The sequence below is a fragment of the Trachurus trachurus genome, assembly GCF_905171665.1.
Source record: "Trachurus trachurus genome assembly, contig: scaffold_125_arrow_ctg1, whole genome shotgun sequence".
Lineage (NCBI taxonomy): Eukaryota > Metazoa > Chordata > Actinopteri > Carangiformes > Carangidae > Trachurus > Trachurus trachurus.
The window spans coordinates 54,320-77,003 of record NW_028155239.1 but is presented as its reverse complement, the minus strand read 5'-3'; the positions used below and the strand labels follow the sequence as shown (position 1 = coordinate 77,003).

The 22,684-nt window shown below is 43.5% G+C and overlaps 1 protein-coding gene across 1 annotated transcript; it reads left to right on the top strand.

The window, feature by feature from the left end:
- The first annotated feature begins 486 nt into the window (after positions 1 to 486).
- Positions 487 to 22,172, top strand: fer (fer (fps/fes related) tyrosine kinase). Its single transcript, XM_084001406.1, has 20 exons — positions 487 to 631; positions 1,924 to 2,138; positions 2,244 to 2,375; positions 2,474 to 2,647; positions 3,893 to 3,992; positions 4,564 to 4,747; positions 5,631 to 5,768; positions 8,100 to 8,219; positions 8,817 to 8,939; positions 9,617 to 9,818; positions 9,904 to 9,999; positions 11,828 to 12,034; positions 13,462 to 13,584; positions 13,823 to 13,879; positions 13,996 to 14,114; positions 17,409 to 17,503; positions 17,620 to 17,743; positions 19,560 to 19,714; positions 20,483 to 20,605; positions 21,786 to 22,172. The coding sequence occupies exons 2-20, from the start codon at positions 2,070 to 2,072 to the stop codon at positions 21,920 to 21,922; spliced, it is 2,478 nt and encodes an 825-aa protein (XP_083857532.1). The 5' UTR covers positions 487 to 631; positions 1,924 to 2,069; the 3' UTR covers positions 21,923 to 22,172.
- Positions 22,173 to 22,684: the final 512 nt, after the last annotated feature.

Genomic DNA, 22,684 nt, shown 5'->3' with positions numbered 1-22,684 from the left:
TTGGATTGTGTATTTGATGAGTTTGATGAGTTTGAAACCCAGAAATCCCATTAGCCTCTGACCGTAGCGTAGCTCTGAGCAGCTCGCGGCTCTGCTCCGCCGTTCTAAAAAACAGCTTGCACCGACAATTAAAGGTAACGAACCTATACTGCTAAAACTATAGGGAATGGGCCAACTTGCCAAACATGTTGAACTATCCCTTTAAAGCTCCCAGCCCTCAGTATTGTCTGCAGGTAACATCTGCTAACACCCGGTAACATCCCAGGTGTGCTTTGTCCATGTTTTTTTTTTCTTTTTTTCCCCCTCATTATTCCCGAAAATATTGTTTGTGCTTGTTTCTGGTTTAAATAAAGTCCTCCTCCCCTCTTTTCCTCCCTCTTCTTCTCCCTCCCCTCTCCTCCTCCTCCTCCCCTCTTCTCCTCCCCCCTCTCCCATTCCGTTTCCCGCGGAAGCCCCTCCCTGTTAGCCGTTAGCCGCCTAGCTCTGTGGCCGGACAACAGGAGGGGAAGCCGGGGGGGAGCCGAGCAGAGAAAACTACAGGCCGAGCAGGACGACATGTTCCCGGCGGAGGACGACAGAAGAGCGCGGTGACCGGACAGCGAGGCAGCCGTAGGAAAAACCCCGCTTCCCGGTGCGTTACTGCGGCTGAAAACGGCCGAGGAGAAGTGGAAAAACAGCGAGCCCCCCCCCCTCCCTCTCCCCTTCTCCTCCTCCTCCCCGACTCTCCCTCTATCCCTCTCCTCCTCCTCCTCCTTCTTCTCCTTCATCTTCATCTTGCTGAATTTACCCGGAGAAACGGGCAGAAACTCGGCGCAGAGCAGTGGCAGTTGACGCCGCTCTGTTGAATTCGTTAGTTTGTGTCAAAGCTGTTGTTGTTGATAAAGTTTTTTGTTTTAAAAGACAGTTATCCCGTTAGCCTGTTAGCTTCAGTTTCCCATTGGATCGCTAGCCTTAGCTTAGCTTAGCTTAGCTTCAGCTGTCGGAATGTGAAGCTTCTCAGTGTTAAAAACAAGATGAAGATGAAGTGAAACGATGAGATTTACGGGTTAAATGGAGAGAACAGATTCAGATTTGTTTTAGTTATGATTCAATAGTTGTATGAAGCGGTTTGTGTTAAAGTTGTAGTTTATTATTATTACCTTTTTTCCTTTTCTTTTCTTTTTTAAAGAAAGTGTTCAGTGTCAGTGATCATGCTAACTGTGTTTACCCGGTGGTCTCAGGCGGTGACGTGAAACATTTAATCATCACTGACGCTAATGACAGTTAAATAACCAATGACCCATTTCCTTGTTTCATTTCTGAACAGTTCAGTTGAGAAGTTTTGGATTAGTTTGTAGTGTTTGGTACTCGATACCGGTCTTGAGACCATATTTTCAAGGTGGTCTTGGTCAAGACCAGTCAAGACCAATGCTGCAGTGACATCTTTTCTTCTTTTTTAAACCACCACCATGTCTCTCTAACTCGCTCACTTGGGTTTATGTGATGTTATTCAATAACTTTAAGATAATTAAACTTGTTTTACTCAAGTATCTGCTTGTGTAACCGTCTGAAAAACTTGGTGTCAACAATGGGAGGAGACTTCAGCAGGTTCTGAGCTGTGTTTTTCTGCTCAATCCAAACTTTGTTTACGTTAAATATGGTTTAGATTTTATAGAAAGTCATCTTTTCTTTTTAGCTGAGGAGGAATAATGTAAATATCCAGCCACATGATTATTATCAGAACTGGTACTGAATACAGTGATGGTCTTGAAAATGGTCTTGCGTTGGTTTGGTCTTGGTCTTGGACTTGGTCTCAGGTTAGGTGGTCTTGACTACAACACTGTCGGTTTGAATTTATTCTGAGGTAAAAATGTGACAGTGATAATTCATTATTGCTGATTGAATCTGGACTGTAGATCTAAAACAACTTCTGTCTCTTCACAGACGACCATGCAATTATTCCCGGCTCGCCCTCGACGTTAGTGTGTGTGTGTGTCTGAGTGTGATTGTGTTATTGTGTGATTGTGTGTGAGTGTGTGTGAGTGAGTAAGTGAGAGAGAGTGAGTGTGAGTGAGCGACTGTGATTCAAGATGGGGTTTGGTCGAGATCTGAGGAATTCACATGAGGGGTTACTGAAGCTGCAGGACTGGGAGTTAAAGGTACAGTTCAACAGTTCAGAGTCAGAGTCACCACCGTCACTGGGATGTTGGGACTTTACATCACTGACCCTGTGTGTGTGTGTGTGTGTGTGTGTCGACCTGTAGCTGCTGGAGACCGTGAAGCGTTTCATGACTCTGCGGGTTAAGAGTGATAAGGAGTACGCCGCTCTGCTGCTCAGCATGACTCAGCAGACTGAGAAACAAGAAGCCGCCGACTACGTCAGCACCGTCAGCAAGGTGAGACTCACCTGTCCACACCTGTCCCGCTCTGCTCCGCTCTGCTCTGGACTCACACTCACAGTCTGATCTGACCCCGGTCCCGGTCTCTGTCTCAGTCCTGGTCTCAGGTGGTGCGGCAGACGGAGGCGTTGGGTCGGGTGATGAGGTCTCACGCCGACGAGCTGAACTCCGGACCTCTGCACCGCCTCGCCACGCTGATCCGAGACAAGCAGCAGGTGAAGAAGAGCTACCAGAGTCTTCATCAGCAGCTGGAGAGCCACAACCACAAGGTATGATGGGAAATCAAGCGGGTTGTGGGGGGGGGGGGGGGTTGAGGTTGAAACAAAGACGGTTTAGAAACCAAGACGCTCCACTACGAGTCAGTTTCCTGTATCTGTGTCACATGGGTTTCTCAGCAGGTCTTGAGTCTATTGACTACAATAAGAGAAGTGAACCTGAGCTCAGATTATGGTCGATTCTTTCGCCCCATAGTCACTGAAGTGAATATTGGACTGTACGTCATGCTTAATATGACTGTTAGCTGTGTAAATATTTAATGTTATCATAAGGAAATATAAATAGATCACTTTTGTTTACCTACAACTTCTATGGAAGGAATCGCCTTGTTGTTTACAGCTACTTCGGGGTAGAAAACCAGCATGAGAACAGACTAGAGTTTCGCTATATATATCTCATTTTTCATGTCACTATATCACCGTTTAGACTAATCTGATGTTTGTAAAGTTTATAAAACCAATGATTGGACAAACATTACTATTTCTGTGTGCACGTTTTTGTAATTAGTCATGGTTATCATAGATTAGCAGGGCTAACCGTTAGCTACCTGTTTAACTTTTATAACTGAGTGACTCAATAAACGCTCCATGAAAAAATATTTCTCCAGCAGATATCTGAGTTACAACATGACTGAGCTAACTGGAGTAGTTTCATGTCGTGTCCGACAACGGGAGGGTTTTAACAGCTGACGTCCTGATGTTAGCTTTGCTACCGCCGTTCGCTTAGCTGCCGTCGTTAGCTGTCCCTGTCAGCTGCAGCCATGATGCTTTCTAGACACCGTGATTCCCCCAAACTGAATAAATACAACACATAGCAACACAAAACACACACACAGAAATAGTAATGTTTCTTCAATCATTTCAGATTTGTCTAAACGGTGATAGGGCGTGAAAAACATGATATAGCCTAGCTAAACTGTCGTTCGTTACTATTGATCTCATTCAAATTACGTGCTGGTTTTCTACCCGGAAGTAGTTGTAAACAACAAGGCGATTTGTTCTATCAACACGTTCCCGACCCGAGGTGGGGGGGCAGTGACCACGCCCACTTTAGGAGACAGGAAGTGAAGCTGTAACGTTTCATATCATTGAAGCAGCTCGTAGTGAGACATCTTGTTAGTTATAGAGGATCTTTGGCCGAGCGATCGACCAAATGGAGATCGTTTTATCGTCCAGTCGAGGTTAAGCTTTGTTTCCCTGAGTCACCTGTTGCTGCGTTGTCGTTGTTGTCGTTGCTAGGTAACCAGGAGCGAGCTGGAGAAGCTGAAGGCGACGTATCGTCAGCTGAGCCGAGACGCCAACAACACCAAAGAGAAATACAGAGAGGCTCTGGTCAAAGGTCGCGACGCCAACTTCCTCACACACACAAACCTGTTTTATCTTCATTACTGCCAGATGTTTACGATGTTTAAATTATGGGATGTTGTTGTATGAACACAAAAAACCCCAATAAATATATGTTTAAAGGGACAACGAGGAGTTTTGGAAAAGCGAAGCGTTTTCACACTACATTTATGAGCCTCCGCGCACCGTGAAATTCTTTGACCGGCGCAAGACAGACTCATGTTTTCATTCATCAATAATTAAAGTCAGAGGTTCAAAGACGATCACATACCGTCGTAGTTCCGACCATAAACGGCGACGGTTATTCTCATGACTCGCCACAAAACCGAAAGTAAGGAAACGCTGGTCAGCTCGCCCAGCATTTCCACCACCACTAATAATAACAAAATAACGATAGAGACAAAACAATATATTTACCGAACATGGGCCCATTAACAAGTGGTAGCGTAGATTCATCCACATTAACGTGAGACTTTTTTATAACCAAATAGAAACTCCTCGTTGTCCCTTTAAAAAAGCTGCCGTTCAGCTTTGACACTCAGTCGTCTCTGGTCGTCCAATCACAGGCCGGGAGGTGGAGCGAGCACGCGAGCGCTACGACAAAGCGACGGCGAAGCTCCACAACCTCCACAACCAGTACGTGTTGGCGGTGTGCGGCGCTCAGACGCAGCAGGACGAACACCGGCGCCACGCCGCGCCCGCCCTGCTGGACGCGCTGCAGAGGATGCAGGAGGACATGACGCTCGCACTGTGAGTCACACGACACGCCGACACGCACCTGAGTGTGTGTGTGTGTGTGTACAGTGTAGGGATGTCACGATTACTGGTTTTCACAATTAATCGTGGTATTAAACGCCACAATTAATTAATCGTAAAGATTTCTAAATACTGTTACTTTCCAAAAAAGATGATGTTGGAACCGTATCGGCAGATGTGAACATTAACTTCTCTCAAGTCACTGTCAATACAGCATTTTACTAATGTTTAATGTATTTAATCTGTGCAATTTCTTAATCTAAATTTTGTAGCTGTGTTTATTTATTCATGATATCTATTCACTGTATTATTCACTGAATTTGTATTATTGCACTTATTGTAACGGTATTCAGTATCTTTTATCCTTCTTTAGCCTGACCAGGGACAAAGACTGCAAATTAGCTGAAGCTTGACGTCTTGTATGCATCGCATTTTTCATTCTTTGTGGCAATGTTGTATGTATCGTCCCTGTTAAATAAACATTAAAATAAAAATAAAATAAATAAAAGCAAAGGTGAATGCTCAGATACTGGTCCATTTACCTAACGTAACATTGAATTGGTAGGAATTTAAATGTTAGCGTGTCATTTGTATTTAAAAAAAAACCCAAAACAAAACAAAAAACGATTAAAATAAACGTTTTATTTGGTATAGATAACAATTTATGACCTGAAATATTTCAAACTTTTCCCCTGAGGATTAATAATTGGTCATATATTAATAGATACTTGAAATATTTAGTGTAAACAATGAGTAATGTAATTATATTTGGACTGTATTTGATTTTACACATTCATAGTGTCGTGAAATTAATTAATGCATAATAATCGTCATCATCTGTGTGTGTGTGTGTGTGTGTGTGTGTGTGTGTGTGTAGGCGCAGCATCCTGGAGGAGTACTGTGACATCAGCAGCCTGCTCTCCGAGGAGATCGTCAGGATCCATCAGGAGATCTCCGCCGCCGTTCAGCAGATCGACCCTCTGGCCGAGTACCAGCACTTCATCGACGCCTACAGGTCAGAGGGCGCCGTCGCCGTGGCAACACTTCCTGTCACATGATCTCTGTTCTGGCGTTTAACGTTGTGACTGTAGGGTCCGTCCACACAAATACCGATTTTATGAAGAAAACTGTATTTTTTGGGAACTGGTCCCAGAGTGTTTGAGTAGCCTAGAAATCTAGCTGCACCCTCGCGGCAGCAAATCTATTTGCTCCGTATCTAGAAACGAGTCGTAGGAACTTTTTGAGTCTCGAACACCGTTTGTGTTCACCAATCACAGCGCTCTATCTGTTTAGAGCAGTGGTCCCCAAACTACGGCCCGCGGGCCAAATGCGGCCCACGTTCAAATTCCAACCGGCCCGCAGCCTCTGTCATAAAATCAATAATATGCGGCCCGCCAGCACGCCATGTGCATGCCTATTTGTTTTCCTCGTCTCTGGCCTCCAAACAGGCTGAATGACAAGAGGCTTCACTCTGTGACTCGGTCTCCTGGGCGCGTTTGTTCCATAGCAGAATTAAATGAAGGGAGTGAAGCCTCTTGTCAGTCATCCAGGATCTTTGTCTCTGTGGGGGGAGGCGGGGCCGCTACCACACACACAGTGCAGCATGTGAGTCTGTGAGGAACAACGCAAGGTAACGTCAGTTGCCAACTTGGTGACTTTCTCTTTCTATTAAATAGTTAATTTGCATTTAATGTTAATGGTTCAAAGGATGTCAGGCTGAATGGTCGGCCGACCCGGCCCCCACACATTTTTACCACACCAAATCTGGCCCTCTTTGGAAAAAGTTTGGGGACCCCTGGTTTAGAGAGTCGTTGGGCGGCTTAACGCCATGACGACATACTTGCGACGGTGAAAAACATGACAAGATGGCTTTGGCAAAGGAATCGTTTGAATCGGCGTTGGCATCAACTTTGAAAGAATTAAACTTGTCATTTTCTTTAAAAGTTGAGCAAGAAACTGCACTGAAGTCATAGAAGAAGGATGTATTTGGTGTTTTGCCGACGGGATATGGGAAAAGTTTAATCTACCGACGTCATCCTGCTCTTTGCTCTGATTGGTCGTAGCGCTACCCTATTGGTGCAGAGGCAGTTTGAAAGACAGCCTTCATCCCGCCCCCTGGACTGAGCCGCGGTCTACCGCTCGTTGCCAGACTAGACATGTTAATGATATAGTCTGGCTTGTCAGGCTACCCAGAGTGGGAAAATCTGAAAACGCAGCCCCAGCGTTTTTGTGTAGACGCCCAAAACGGATCTTTTGTGTAACGATGATGTCATACCGCCCGCCGCTCTAACCTGCTGTAACCTGAGCCGCACCGCTAGACGGTACAGGTCGACTACTGTCGGTCCCTCGGACACTACGGCTGAATCTCGTTCATTAAATCATCACCATCTCTTGTAAAAGAAATCTCATACTCGATGGGACTTCCTGGTTAAATAAATAATCACCGATCGTCACTCGACTCCCAGTCAACATGGTGGACGTACGACAGCGTTGAGAGTCGTTTTCAGTGGCTCCGTATGGACGCAGATATTTGTTGAAACGGTGACGTGTTCACGGAGATTTATTTCAAAAAAGAAAAAGATCGTTTTGGATGAAGCTCCGTTTTCGTGTGGACGAGACCTCAGACTGGTTATTCATGAAGCTAAACTGTACAAAATATAATCTATTGAATAACATCAGTCATGAATAATTAATGAGGTTATCACTCCGGCTCCGCCCACACAGAGAGTGACCGCTGTGGGTCTGAACCAAGGGGGCAGTTGTTGGTCTGAGAAGTGAAGCTCACTTCCGCGTTCAAAAAACTGCAATCCCCCCGGCTTCCTCTGGGGGCTGGTGTCAGAAAGCAGCATGTCTCCATAGACCCCCATGTTAAAATCACCGACTTTACATCCTCAATAAACATGTTAAAAGCCTGGTGTCAGCACGTTTTTTGGTCTCAATCGATAGTTTCTCCCCCCGCACACACTCTGAGGGGGGTGAATTTTTTTTTAACTCTACCGTTTTACTGTTATTAGGTTAAAACTCTGGCCAATTAGGGCGCGAAAATGTTGAGTGACAGGTCCGAGCAGCTCCGTGGACAGCTGCTTCGAGGCCAGTGGGCGGGTTCTCGGCCGGCCAATCCAACATGGCGCTGTCCAGGCCGCCATATTTGAGTCACAAAAACGACTCCTCAAAACCAATGGGTGACGTCACGGACGCTACGTCCATATTTTTACAGTCTATGGTTCTGAATGAAGTTTTACAGTGAAACACATTGTTTGTGTGAGTAGCTGCACCTGTCCAGTCTCCCTGTCTCCTATTGGCTCCCCTCTGTGTGACATCATGGCGTGTCTCACCTGTGTCTCAGGTCTCCAGAGAGTCCCGAGCCGAGCGTCGAGTTCGACACGTCTCTATTGGAGGAGACGGAAAACCTGCCGGCCAATGAGATCCTGTGGAACACGCTGACGGCCGACAGCCTGCAGGTCATGTGAGTACTGCAGCACAAGTACTACAGGTACTACGACAGATACTACAAGTACTATGACAGATACTACAAGTACTACTACGAGTACTACTACAGAGACTACTATAGTACTACTACAAGTAATTCTGTAAGTACTACTACATGTACTACTACTACAAGAACTCCTACAAGTTCAGCATCACAGGAAAAAACATTTCCTGTAGTCACACTGTCACAATAAAAGCATTTCCTGTAGTCACCCTTTCACAGTAAAAGCATTTCCTGTAGTCACCCTTTCACAGTAAAAGCATTTCCTGTAGTCACCCTTTCACAGTAAGAGCATTTCCTGTACTCACCCTTTCACAGTAAGAGCGTTTCCTGTACTCACCCTGTCACAATAAAAGCATTTCCCTTCATAGATTAAAACTATAAGAAAATAAAACTCACTTCATCAGAGTCCCGGGTCGACTCTTCCACTTCCTGTCGCCACCTTCACCGTCCTTTCAAATTAAAACTACACAGGTGAGTTCAGATAATCAACAGGTGCTTTCTCTCTCTCTCTCTCTCTCTCTCTTTCTCTCTCTCTCTCTCTCTCTCTCTTTCTGTGCGCTTGTCCTTCAGGTTGTCGTCGGCAACGGAGGAGCTGTCGCTGACTCAGCAGAATTTGAGGACGAAGGAGGCGCTGGCCGACGACCTGGACTCCAAGATCCAGACGAGTCAGCAGAACGCAGAGAGGAGGAGCGAGTGAGTCTGTTCTACCTCTTTCTTTCTTTCTTTCTTTCTTTCTTTCTTTCTTTCTTTCTTTCTTTCTTTCTTTCTTTCTTTCTCTCCCACTTCATCTTCTTTCTTTCTTTCTTTCTTTCTTTCTTTCTTTCTTTCTTTCTTTCTTTCTTTCTTTCTTTCTTTCTCTCCCTTTTCCTCTTCTTTCTCTTTCTCCTCTTTCTTTCTTTCTTTCTTTCTTTCTCTCCCTTTTCCTCTTCTTTCTCTTTCTTTCTTTCTTTCTTTCTTTCTTTCTTTCTTTCCCTTTTCCTCTTCTTTCTCTTACTTTCTTTCTTTTTTTCTTCCTCTCCCTTTTCCTCTTCTTTCTCTTTCTTTCCCTTCTTTCTCTGTCTCCTCTTTCTTTCTTTCTCTCCCTTTTCCTCTTCTTTCTCTTTCTTTCTCTTCTTTCTCTGTCTCCTCTTTCTTTCTTTCTCTCCCTTTTCCTCTTCTTTCTCTTTCTTTCTTTCTTTCTCTTCTTTCTCTGTCTCCTCTTTCTTTCTTTCTTTCTTTCTTTCTTTCTTTCTTTCTTTCTTTCTTTCTTTCTTTCCCTTTTCCTCTTCTGTCTCTCTTTCTTTCTCTCACTCTTCCTCTTCTTTCTTTCTCTCCCTCTCTCTCCTCTCTCCCTCTGTTTCCCAGTCTCAGTCTATGTCTCTCGCCCTCAGCTGTGTGCTGCTGCTCAGTCAGAAACTCTCTCTCCTCGAGCTGCGTCACGCCGTCCAATCGCTGCGCAGCTCCGAGGTTCGCCTCGCCTCCCAGAAGGCGCTGCTGGACGCCAAGATGGCCGCCGCCGCCACCTCGCCTCCTCCGCCGCCTCCTCCCCCCGCGCTGCCTTACGAGGACGACGCCCGCTCCGTCGGCTCCACTGTAAATATTAGTTATTGATCGATCAGTGATTTGGGGGATTTTCAAAATAAAAGCTCATCTGGATTTTGTGTGTGTGTGTGTGCAGGATAAGAAGGAGAGGAGCTCTCGGTTCGACACGCTGCGTCACTCTCTGGCCGGGATGATCCGCTCTCCTAAAGCCATGTTAGGCTCCTCCTCCTCGGTGAGACGCTGATTATGTTATTTTTATTAAGAATTGTGCAAAACAATACAATTCAACACAGCAACAAAGATTACCGCCAGGGGGTTACATACTCACATAAAGGCATTTTTTTTACAGATTGCATTATAAAGAGATGTTGTAGAGAGCACATTAGGTTCAAGGTCTTGATAGCTTTTGTGTTATTAGATTTTTCAATAGTTTTAATATCCTGTTTGACTTCGTTCTTAAATGTAAGAAAAAAAGGATTTTGATTTGTGTATCGACATTTATGAATGTGGCATTTGGATGAAAGGATAATAAGATTAATGATGTAGTATTATCTAACTTAAGTAAATGGAAAGACAGTGGAGCCAAACAGTACATTTTCAAAACAAAGGAAAAAAATCTGGCTCAATAGAAAGGGAAATCAAATTACAGACATCTACCCAGAAACTGGTGGAAAAGGGGCAAGACCAAAACAAATGAAAGACATCTTCAGGGCATCCCAAACAAAAAGAGCAACTTGTATCGGTGACATTTTTAAAACGTTGTGAAAAGAAGACCTTAGAAGGGTAAATTCTGTGGATTATTTTTGAAGGATACTACTTTTATTTTATTATTTATCATATATCTATCTAGCTGGTAAGTTCCAGATCTTCTTCTAGTCAAGGTTGTTTATTAAGTTATTCCAATAAGTGACTACATATGGAACTGATACAACTTCTTCTTGAAATAAAGCACGTATAGACCAGTTACTGTTCAGGGTATCCGTGGGGTCTTGAAAAGTATTAAAAGGTGATAAATCAATTTTGGGAAAATTAAGACCCTTAAAAAGTCTTTTCACGACTTTATGAAGTCTTACATTTTGAAGGTATTTTTTTCTAAATTAGCTGTCCAAGAGTTTGAGTCCTAAAAAACATTGTGAAAGTGTGTGAATTTATTCATTTTATGCAATGTGTTGTTTTGTTTTTTTTTGCCTTTGATTTATTATTCCAGCCTATTTTGAATTCTGTTGTATCATAGTGGTCTATTAGTCTTTATCACAAACTAAAACTGTTAAGTTGGAAGTATCACTGATGTAAATGGTTACAGCTTGAAGTGGCGGTAGGGATGTCACGATTACTTGTTTTCACAATTAATCGCGGTATTAAACACCACAATTAATTAATCGTAAAGATTCCTAAATACCGCCACTTTCCAAAAAAGATTATGTATGAACCGTATCGGCAGATGTGCGCAAAAATAAAGGTGAATGCTCAGATACTGGTCCATTTAACGTAACGTAACGTAACATTGAATCGGTAAGAATTTAAATGTTAGCGTGTCATTTGTAAAAACACAAAATAAAACAAAAAATGATTAAAATAAACGTAAACATTTGGTATAGATAACAATTTATGACCTGAATATTTCAAACATTTCCCCTGGGGATTAAGAATTGGTCATATATTAATAGATACTTGAAATATTTTGTGTAAACAATGAGTAATGCAATTATATTTGGACTACATTTGATTTTACACATTCATAGTGTTGTGAAATTAATTAGTGCATAATAATCGTGATAATCGTAACATCGTGATTGTTTCTCTGACAATAATCGTACCAAGAAAATTTGTAATCGTGACATCCCTAAGTGGCGGTGAGGTATTGAAAAATATTGAGAAGGTCTTAAAAAAGTCTTAAAAAGGTATTAAAATTAACTTCAAGATTCCTGTATTTACCCTCTGCTGTTGGGTCTATCGCCTCGTTGCCTTGCAGTCGTTTCTCTCGTTTGTCTCTTGTCAGTAAAGTTTTATTGAAATCTTTGTTCTCCCCCCCCCCCCCCCCCCCCTCCTCCACCTTGCAGCAGTTCTTCGACGTGATCCCGACGTCGGAGCGCCCCCTGGCGGACCAGGAGTGGTATCACGGCGCCATCCCACGCACCGAGGCTCAGGAGTTGCTACGGCAACAGGGAGACTTCCTGGTGAGGGAGAGCCACGGCAAACCGGGCGAGTACGTCCTGTCGGTGTTTTCAGACGACCAGAGGCGACACTTCATCATCCAGTTCGCTGACGTACGTGTCACCGTCGCCGCGGCAACGCCTGTCAATCAACCCCCCTTCTCCTCATCCCCCTCTCTCTCTGTTTCTCCCTCCTCTGTTTATCTCTCTCCTCCCTCTTTCTCTCTCTCTGTTTCTCCCTCCTTCTCTCCGTCTGTTTCTCTCTCTCTCTCCTTCTCTCTCTCTCCTCTCACTCTGTTTCTCTCTCCCTTTCTCTCCCATCTCTCCTCCCTCTTTCTCTTTCCATCTCTCCTCTCTCGCTCTCCTCTCACTCTCTTTCTCTCTCTGACTCTGTTTTCGCTCTTTCTTTCCCTCTCTCTCCTCTCTTTCTCTCTCTCTGTCCCTCTCTCTCCCTCTCTCTCCCATCTCTCCTCCCTCTTTCTCTCTCTCTGTTTCTCCCTCCTCTGTTTCTCTCTCTCCTCCCTCTTTCTCTCTCTCTGTTTCTCCCTCCTTCTCTCCCCTCTCTCTACTCTCTCTTTCTCACCTTTCTCTCCGTCTGTTTCTCTCTCTCCTTCTCTCTCTCTCCTCTCACTCTTTTTCTCTCTCTCTCACCATCCTCTGTTTCTCTCTCCCTTTCTCTCCCATCTCTCCTCCCTCTTTCTCTCCCATCTCTCCTCCCTCTTTCTCTTTCCATCTCTCCTCTCTCGCTCTCCTCTCACTCTCTTTCTCTCTCTGACTCTGTTTTCGCTCTTTCTTTCTTTCCCTCTCTCTCCTCTCTTACTCTCTCTCTGTCCCTCTCTCTCCCTCTCTCTCCCATCTCTCCTCCCTCTTTCTCTTTCCATCTCTCCTCTCTCTCTCTCCTCTCACCCTCTTTCTCTCTCTGACTCTGTTTTCGCTCTTTCTTTCCCTCTCTCATCTTTCTCTTTCTCCCCCTCTCCTCTCTTTCTCTCTCTCGCCTCTCACTGTCTTTCTCTCACTCTGTTTCTTCCACCTCTCTTTCTCTCTGCTCCATCTTTCTTTTTCCATCTCACCTTTCTCTTTCTCCCCCCTCTCTCCTCTCTGTCTCTCTTTCTGTTTCTCCCTCCTCTCTTTCTCTCTCCTCCCGCTTTCTCTTTCCACCTCCTTCTCTCTCCTCTCTTTCTCTCACCTTTCTCTTTCTCTCCCTCTCTCTCGCTCTGTCTCCTCTTACTCTCTTTCCCCCCCTCTCTCTGTCCCCGTCTCTCCCTTTCTTTATTCCTTTATTGGCATGACTGTCAGTACAATATTGCCTTTTTATTTTCTTTCTCTCTCTCCCTTTCTCTCTCCTTCTCTCCTCTCAAAATTTTTCAATTTTCAATTTAAATAGCTTTATTGGCATGACAAGACAAGACAGTGCTTACATTGCCAAAGCATATAACAATAAAATAATATTAATAAGAATAAACAGATGAATAAGTGACAGTCTCATCTCTCTCTCTCTCTCTCTCTCCTTCTCTCTCTCTCCTTCTCTCTCTCTCTGGTAGAGTCAGTATCGGTTCGAAGGCACCGGCTTCTCCACCATCCCTCAGCTCATCGAGCATCACTTCTCCACCAAACAGGTCATCACCAAGAAGTCTGGAGTCGTGCTGCAAACCCCCGTCGTCAAGGCAACCACTCACTCTTTTTTAAAATGTTTTCCTTTTATTTATATCAAACACAGTAATACTAATGAGCTGGAAAAAACTGTAAACGATCCAAAAGCTAATATAGAAATAAAAAGCTAAACAAAAAAAATAAATACATAGATGAATAATTAAATGAAAAAGAATAAAGCAAAATCAAATAAATAATAAAGTCAGTTCATGCACTTAATGATGTCACTGTGATGTCACTTCCTGTGTCCAGGACAAAAAGTGGATCCTGAACCACGAGGACGTTGCTCTGGGAGACCTGCTGGGAAAGGTGACCACACACACACACACCTACACACACCTACACACACACACACACCTGTCAGCTGCCATAGTAACTAACGGCCCGTCATGTCCCATCATGCCCTGCTGTTCGCCGGTTACCAGGGTAACTTTGGTGAAGTGTTCAAGGGGACGCTGCAGCGCGACAAGACGCCGGTCGCAGTGAAAACGTGTAAAGAAGATTTACCTCCAGAACTGAAGATCCGCTTCCTGTCTGAGGCCAGGTCAGCACCACAACACACATCTATATATAACTCCTTATTATTATTATTAATTATAATAATAATAATGATGATAAATACTATTTCCAGGGCCCAGGTGTTCAAAAAGGTTTAATCTGGATCAAAACGATCACTTTTATTCCAGTTGTTCAAAGCAAAGTTTGTATCTGGATCCATCTGATCCAGATACAAACGTTTCAAGATTTCCAAATCCGGATAACGAGTGTTTTAAATGTAACTAGCCATGTTTCCATCCAAAGTGATTCGAATTACTGGGAAATGCGCATTAAAAGAAATTCGAATCATGTGTGTTTCCATCTACGGACTTTGCACTAGGGCCCGACCGATATGGATTTTTTGGGGCCGATGCCGATTACGATTATTAGGGGGAAAAAAACCCGATAACCGATTAATCGGCCGATTATTATTATTTTTTTAATTAAGTTTTAAAATTGTATTACTATAATAAATTATCTATATATATTATATAATATATAAATTAGGGCTGCCTGGTCGACCAAAAAATCATTAGCCGACTAAAATTTCATTGGTCGATTGGTTGCATGAAAAAAAAAAAACATTTGAAGCCCTGTCTTGTCAAAATGAAGTCAAAATCAATATGGGCTTTTATTTTGAAGGGCCAAATACAGGAAGTCATGACACGTGATACTTTTTTGTTGTTTTTTTTACACGGCACGGCGTCTCTCTCTCTCTCTCTCTCTCTCTCTCTCTTTTCAATCAAAAGCGATCAGCGGTTGCTGCCGTGCCCGGCACCGTGTCAAAGCGCTCACCGGCGGTCAGTCTCAGAGCAGTGTCACGGAGCAGAGACATGATAGTCCCCACTGCAGTCAGAGTCCCGCACCGCTCCACGCCGCGGACCCCCCCACCCTTCACACAGCCTCAGCTCAGTCACTCCCTCCCTCATCTACTGTGTTTATTGGTGATGAATGAGCATACTGCCGTGGCGGTATATAACGGTAAAACCCGACCCCGACCGGCTTGTTGAATCTCGGACCCAACACGGCCGGAGACGAGCATTAATTAATTAATTCATAACCCGACCGCGGTAAAAAAAAAAAAAAAAAAAAAAAAAAGGGAAACAGAAAGCCAGTGGCAACACTGGTTTTGAGACAGATCAGTCACTCTGCTGTGTGCTGTGACTGAGGTGGTAGTGGATGGAGTTTGTCATGAGGTCGGCGCCGGTGCGGGGGAATCTTTTCAAAGTAAAAGCAAGTTTTATTCCCTGCATTTTATTCCTGAAAATATCGGCGACAATCGCAGAGTTTTGGCCGATTACCGATTAGTTTCAAACGGGCCTACTTTGCACCCCCCCCCCCCCCCCCCCCCCCCCGGGCGGATTGACGGTCTGATTTGAACACATTAGCGCGATTTAGCGCATATGTTTATTACCTTCATAACGCGACCTGTCCGTGTGTGTGTGTGTGTGTGTGTGTGAGAGAGAGAGAGAGAGAGAGTCGCGGCTGCCACAGACTTTATTAATGATAAACGCTGGATGCGCTGGTTGATAGGCGTTTCGTTTTTACTGAGGAGGAACTATGAAGAAGTGCAGTAACATCATTATGAAGGTGTGTGGGGGCTTTTATTTTGCCGTGGCGGTGCCACAATTAATTAATTGTTGTGTGACAGCGGAAACCCTGATGTTGTCTTGTGAGTGAACTGCAAACACAGGAGCAGATGGGGTGAAAGTGCGCTACGTCACACTTGATTCGCATACAGCTGTTTCCATCCCATTCGAATCAACCAAAACCTGGCCATAGCGAGCGTATTTCAGTTTGTGCGAATCAGGGGATTTTAATGCAAATCACTGCGTTTCCATCATCATTTTCCGATGCGATACATCTCGATGCGCATCTAAACAGCTGATGGAAACGCACCTACTGTGTATCAGACTGAACATGTAAACAACAGGTAGAACAGCAGCATGGAGCCACTCAATGTGTGTTTATTTGAAAATGGGTATAGTATGTGTAGATTTCTGTGCTGTTTGTTGTTTCTTCACTAGCCATGTTTCCATCCAAAGTGATTCGAATTACTGGGCAATGCGCATTAAAAGAAATTCGAATCGTGTGTGTTTCCATCTACGGACTTTGCACCCCCCCCGGCCGGACGGTCTGATTTGAACACATTAGCGCGATTTAGCGCATATGTTTATTACTGTCATAACGCGACCTGTGTGTGTGTGTGAGAGAGAGAGAGAGAGAGAGAGAGAGAGAGAGAGAGAGAGAGAGAGAGAGAGAGAGAGAGAGAGAGAGTTGCGCCGCCCCAGACTTTATTAATGATAAACGCTGGATTCGCTGGTTGATATAATAAGTTTGGTTTTTACTGAGGAGGAACTATGAAGAACTGTGCAGTAATCACATATGAAGGTGTGTGGGGGCTTTTATTTTGCCGTGGCGATGCGCCACAATTAATTACATGTGTGAAACCCTGATGTTGTCTTGTGAGTGAACTGTAACACGGGAGCAGATGGGGTGAAAGTGCGCTACGTCACACTTGATTCGCATACAGCTGTTTCCATCCCATTCGAATCAACCAAAACCCGGCCATAGCGAGCGTATTTCATTTTGTGCGAATCAGGGGATTTTAATGCGAATCACGGCGTTTCCATCATCATTTTCCGATGCGATACATCTCGATGCGCATCTAAACAGCTGATGGAAACGCACCTAATGTCTTTTAAACAGCCAGACCTGATCTTATCTGGTCTGGCTGTTTAAATAATAATAAAAAAAGCAAATATTCAGTACAAAGTCAAATACATTGTGAATATTTCCCCATGTGTTTCAAATTCAAAGTAGTTTGGGAAAAGTTCAATTGTGGAATAATCACAAGTTAACTTTATTTATTTATTAATCACTGTAATGGTTTAAAAATCAGGTGCAAAATATAAATCAATAAATGTTTATATATATATACTACATTATAAATACTGTTTATTTGACCAGTTTGAATTTAATTTAAATTGCTGGGATCAGAATAATCCAGATTTTTTTGGATCAAAGTTTTCCTGATCCTACTAAAAAGTTTTAAATAACACAAACTGAGGGTTTGATCCAGATTAAAACAGATTAAACCTAAACCTAATCTGATCTCAGAATCGGAATTTTCAAGATTTGATCCAATCAATAATAATAATCCAAAATCTGATCAGATTAAACTTTTGAACAACTGGGCCCAGGACAAGATACACTTTATCCTCTTTTTATTTGTCTGAATATGTGAAGCAGTTCTGTGATTGGCCGGTGTCTGACGCTGCTTGTCTGTGATTGGCTGCAGGATCCTGAAGCAGTACGACCATCCGAACATCGTGAAGCTGATCGGTGTTTGTACGCAGCGACAGCCGATCTACATCGTCATGGAGCTGGTTCCTGGTGGGTGGAGCTTCTGTCTCACCTGGTGCAACAGGTGTGTGTGTGTGTGTGTGTGTGTCTGACCCTGTGTGTGTCTGTGTGTGTGTGTGTGTGTGTGTGTGTGTGTGTGTATGTAGGTGGAGACTTCCTGTCGTTCCTGAGGAAGAAGAAGGACGAGTTGAAGACGAAGCAGCTCGTTCGGTTTTCAGTCGACGCTGCTGCTGGGATGGCGTATCTGGAGAGCAAGAACTGTATACACAGGTACGTCCCTCCGTCCTCACCTGTCCTCACCTGTCCTCACCCGTCCTCACCTGTCCTCAGCTCTAGTGTTGTCACGAGAACCGATACTTTGGTACCAAGTCGATGCCGATATGCAAAAAATACATTGGTATCTGCTAGGGATGTCACGATTATAAATTTTCTTGGTACGATTATTGTCAGAGAAATAGTCACGGTGTTACGATTATCACGATTATTATGCATTAATTAATTTCACAACACTATGAATGTGTAAAATAAAATATAGTCAAAATATAACTATATTACTCATTGTTTACACAAAATATTTCAAGTATCTATTAATATATGACCAATTATTAATCCCCAGAGGAAATGTGTGAAATATTCAGGTCATGAATTGTCATCTATACCAAATGTTTGCGTTTATACCAAATGTTTGCGTTTATTTTAATCGTTTTTTGTTTTGTTTTGCTTTTTTTTTAATTAAAAATGACACACTAACATTTAAATTCCTACCAATTCAATATTATCTTAGTTAAATGGACCAGTATCTGTGCATTTACCTTTATTTTTGCACACATCTGCCGATATGGTTCCAACATAACATTTTTGTGAAAGTAACGGTATTTAGGAATCTTTACGATTAAATAATTGTGGCGTTTAATACCACGATTAATTGTGAAAACAAGTAATCGTGACGTCCCTACTCTCTTGACAGTGGTGCGGCATTACAAATCCATGATGGTTTCGACCAGAGTAAAAAAACAAATGTGTGTAAACACGAAACGTACGAGCTGAAAAATTAAACAATGTGTCATTTTTGCAGCAGTTTGTGTGGAAGCAGCCTGAAAGTGAATGAATCAGAACAACAGTTGTGTTGTTGAACGACTTGAAGGATAAAAGTAACGAACGACTCCGTGACTTGCTGTTTGTGTTGAGCCATATTTACCATTTTAACTCTGTTCTTACTTCACGTTGCGGCTGCTTTATAAATTCTGTGCAGTGTGAGAAGTTGTTGAAGCTAAATACAAGAAAGTCTGATGTGAAACTGTCAAAGTAGCCTAATGAATTTAGGAGCACATGGGTTCTGTTTTTTTTTTTTTTTTTTTTTTTAATTGTGGTATCGATTAATATCAAGTATTGTGGAAATTTACTGGTATTGGTTAGCCTGGCTATAACCCACGCTGCCTTGCGTGCGATTTTAGTAGCGGAAATAATGAAAGAAATGGCAAACAAACACTGCATGTCTCCAAAATCAGGCAGGTTTCCAGGATGCCAAGTCGCCTACTCATTTTAATGTAACAATTGCCGATGAAAACCGGTGTCAAAAAGGAAAAAAGGAAGAAAAAAAAAACAATTGATCACGGACTTCATGATCGATTACCATGGCAACGAACAAAGCTTCGAAGCTTCGATCTTTTTGGGTCAGCCCTACTAAATACGTCATCAGGTATGATTGATACGATTGGCTATAAGCTACGTACAGACGCATCTGATAGACATTCGTAGCGCCCAATAAACAGCTCTGGACGCTTCAAATAGAAAAAAATGAACGGGTGTTTCCAAGACCGAATCTCAGTCTACATTGAGATATGAGGTCTGGTGTTAGCCAGGGCAGCTAATCGACTACTGAAATCTGGTATCGTGACGAGCCTAGTAACCACCTGTCCTCACCTGTCTCCTCTGTCTCCTCCGTCCTCACCTGTCTCCTCTGTCCTCACCTGTCTCCTCCGTCCTCACCTGTCTCCTCTGTCCTCACCTGTCTCCTCTGTCCTCACCTGTCTCCTCTGTCCTCACCTGTCTCCTCCGTCCTCACCTGTCTCCGTGTCCGTCTCAGGGACTTGGCGGCGAGGAACTGTCTGGTCGGCGAGGGCAGCGTGTTGAAGATCAGCGACTTCGGGATGAGTCGTCAGGAGGACGACGGAGTTTACTCTTCGTCTGGACTCAAACAGATCCCCATCAAATGGACGGCGCCCGAGGCCCTCAACTATGGTAACTACGGTTTATGTCCCAAACTGATCAGGAGAAGCTGATTCATGCTTTTATCTCCAGTAGACTTGACTACTGTAACGGTCTTCTGACTGGTCTCCCCCAAAAAAGTATCAAACAGCTGCAGCTCATTCAGAACGCTGCAGCTCGAGTTTTAACCAGAACAAAGAGATCAGATCACATCACCCCGGTTCTTAAGACCTTACACTGGCTCCCAGTCAGCTACAGAATAGATTTTAAAGTTCTGCTTCTGGTTTACAAATCACTGAATGGTTTAGGTCCAGAATACATGAATGACATGTTAGTAGAGTATAAACCCAGTAGAGCTCTGAGAGCACAGAGTTCAAACCAGACATGGTGAAGCAGCATTTAGCTGTTATGCTGCTCACAACTGGAACAAACTACCAGCAGAACTGAGATCAGCCCCAACTGTAAGCACTTTTAAATCCAGGTTAAAAACATTTCTCTTTTCACATGCTTATAGCTGAGAACTTTAAACTTATCTATTTTTTTTTCTTTTACTTTTATTTGCTCTTGCTTTTAACTCTGTTTTTAGTGTTTTGTTTGTTTTTATTCTGTCTTATGCTTCTTTTTTTAATGTTTTGTCTTTATGTAAAGCACATTGAGTTGCCTTGGTATGAAATGCGCTATATAAATAAAGATGCCTTGCCTTGCCTTGCCTTACGGTAACACACTTGGTTTTAAACGATATGAGAGAGAGAGTTAACTCACTCATCACGTCTTCTGCTCTGTGATTGGCTGCCGCTTCAGGTCGCTACAGCTCGGAGAGCGACGTGTGGAGCTACGGCATCCTGCTGTGGGAAACCTTCAGCCTGGGGGTGTGTCCGTACCCGGGGATGACCAATCAGCAGGCCCGAGAGCAGGTGGAGAAAGGTAGAGACGCAGAATCAATCAATCAATCGCATTTATTGAACACGTTGAGAATAAAAGCAAAACATACAAACAAAACAATAAAAATAACAAAAAAGAGTGTATTAAAGGGACATTGTGTAACTTCTCCTGTTATCTATTCACGAAAATCGATTATTTGGTTCAAAAGTCTGTTTTTCATTAATCAGTTACCATCAACAAACTGAAGTGTTCTGGTAAGCTCTGAATAAGCCGTTCATATCATTCATATCTACATGGAGCGGGTAAGCTCGGTAGGGATGGGAGAAAAAATCGATTCACATAAATATCGCAATATCTTTTTTGACGATTTTTAAAACGCTTTTTTTTTTTTTTGAATTTTTTAAAATATTGCGCAATGTGCATTTGTTAACCTTTTTTACACACAGAGAGTACAGGTTTTGAAAAGGGTTTAAGTTCACTTTATAATGGAGTATGTTCATTTATAGGCTCCTACAGTATTTGTGTGCAGATAAATGTTAAAAATGCAGACAAAAAATCGAGAGAATCGCAATTTAAATCGAATCGCCATCCAAAAAATCGTAGAAGAATCGGGAGAAAAGCATATCGTCCCAGCCCTAAAGCTCGGTGCTGCTGCCATGTGGTGTCGCCATGTTTTTACGTTCAGTGGCAGCGTGACGGTAGGAAACCACGGAAACTCAGCGGAGACACCGGAGCTGTCGGCTCAGTCACCGCGGTAACGCAGTGAGGAGGAATGGAGCGTTACACTGATGCTGCATTCACCTGCAGTCGGGCAGACGGCCGTCGGTAACAAACCAGATGTCGTTTTAGTCACAGAAGTCGAGAGAAAGACGGTAAAACGTCGGTCAGGTATAAACAATACAACATCGCCATGACAACATATTGTCACGTGTATTGTTTTGCCTCGTGCTGACGGACCACTTGTTTACATAGAGGCTTGTTTATGCCGTTACCTGCAGCGGCTGTCGTCCGCCTGCCGTCTGCCCAATTTCACGTGAATGCAGCATGAAAAATACGATTGAGTTGCTTGCGATATACAACCACAACGCTAGATGGGAGTAATTCCTACACAATGTCCCTTTAATAATCATCATCTCAAAAGACGATACCTGACTTCCTGATCTCCACTCGTTCTTTTACTGTATCGGTGAAAATCTGCCGCCTTTTCTCTCCCGGTTGCTAGGTTACAGGATGGCGTGCCCGCAGCGTTGCCCTGACGACGTGTACAAAGTGATGCAGCGCTGCTGGCAGTACAACCCCGAGGAGCGACCCAAGTTCTTGGAGCTGCAGCGAGACCTCGCCGCCATCAAGAAGAAGTGATGACATCATCAGCGTGTCCTCAGTAGCAAAGACAAGTCACTTTTTTGTTTTTGTTTTTGTTTTTAAAAACGTCGAGTGGGTGTGGTCGACACGTGGGCGTGGTGGTTCAGAGACTTGTCATCTTTTCAGAAACAAGACAATGAAAACACTAGAAAGAAAAGAAAAACACAACGTCTGTTACCAAAACACTACGACGGGAATTATTCCAGAAACATGTTAAAGGGATAGTTAAACATTTTGGCAAATTGGCCCATTGTCCATAATCCCTATAGTCATAGCAGCAGGTTTGTTACCTTTAATTGTCGGTGCAAGCTATTTTTAGAACGGTGGAGCAGAGCTGTGAGCTGCTCAGAGCTACGCTACGGAGGCTCATTATGGGATTTCTTGGTTTCCCTCATCAAACTCATCAAATACACAATCCAACAACTCCACAACGCTCTGGTGGACAAGTTGTGACCTGCACATTCACCACGCTATGAGATAATAACACAACGTTACCAGACAGAGTTGTTTTAGAGGTAAATTCAGAGACTGCTTGCTGAAAATCTGTCCCCGACGGCAACGTGCATCAGTGGTTTTGCATGAATTTCCCTCTAAAACAACTCTGTCTGGTAACGTTGTGTTATTATCTCATAGCGTGGTGAATGTGCAGGTCACAACTTGTCCACCAGAGCGTTGTGGAGTTGTTGGATTGTGTATTTGATGAAGGAAACCAAGAAATCCCATGAGCCTCCGTAGCGTAGCTCTGAGCAGCTCACGGCT

Bases quoted from the DNA above. Each gene is read 5' to 3' on its own strand.
- fer (XM_084001406.1), top strand. From the start codon at position 2,070: ATGGGGTTTGGTCGAGATCTGAGGAATTCACATGAGGGGTTACTGAAG. The intron at 5,769-8,099 runs GTCAGAGGGCGC...CCTGTGTCTCAG, and splicing joins CACTTCATCGACGCCTACAG to GTCTCCAGAGAGTCCCGAGC. The intron at 20,606-21,785 runs GTAGAGACGCAG...CCCGGTTGCTAG, and splicing joins CCGAGAGCAGGTGGAGAAAG to GTTACAGGATGGCGTGCCCG.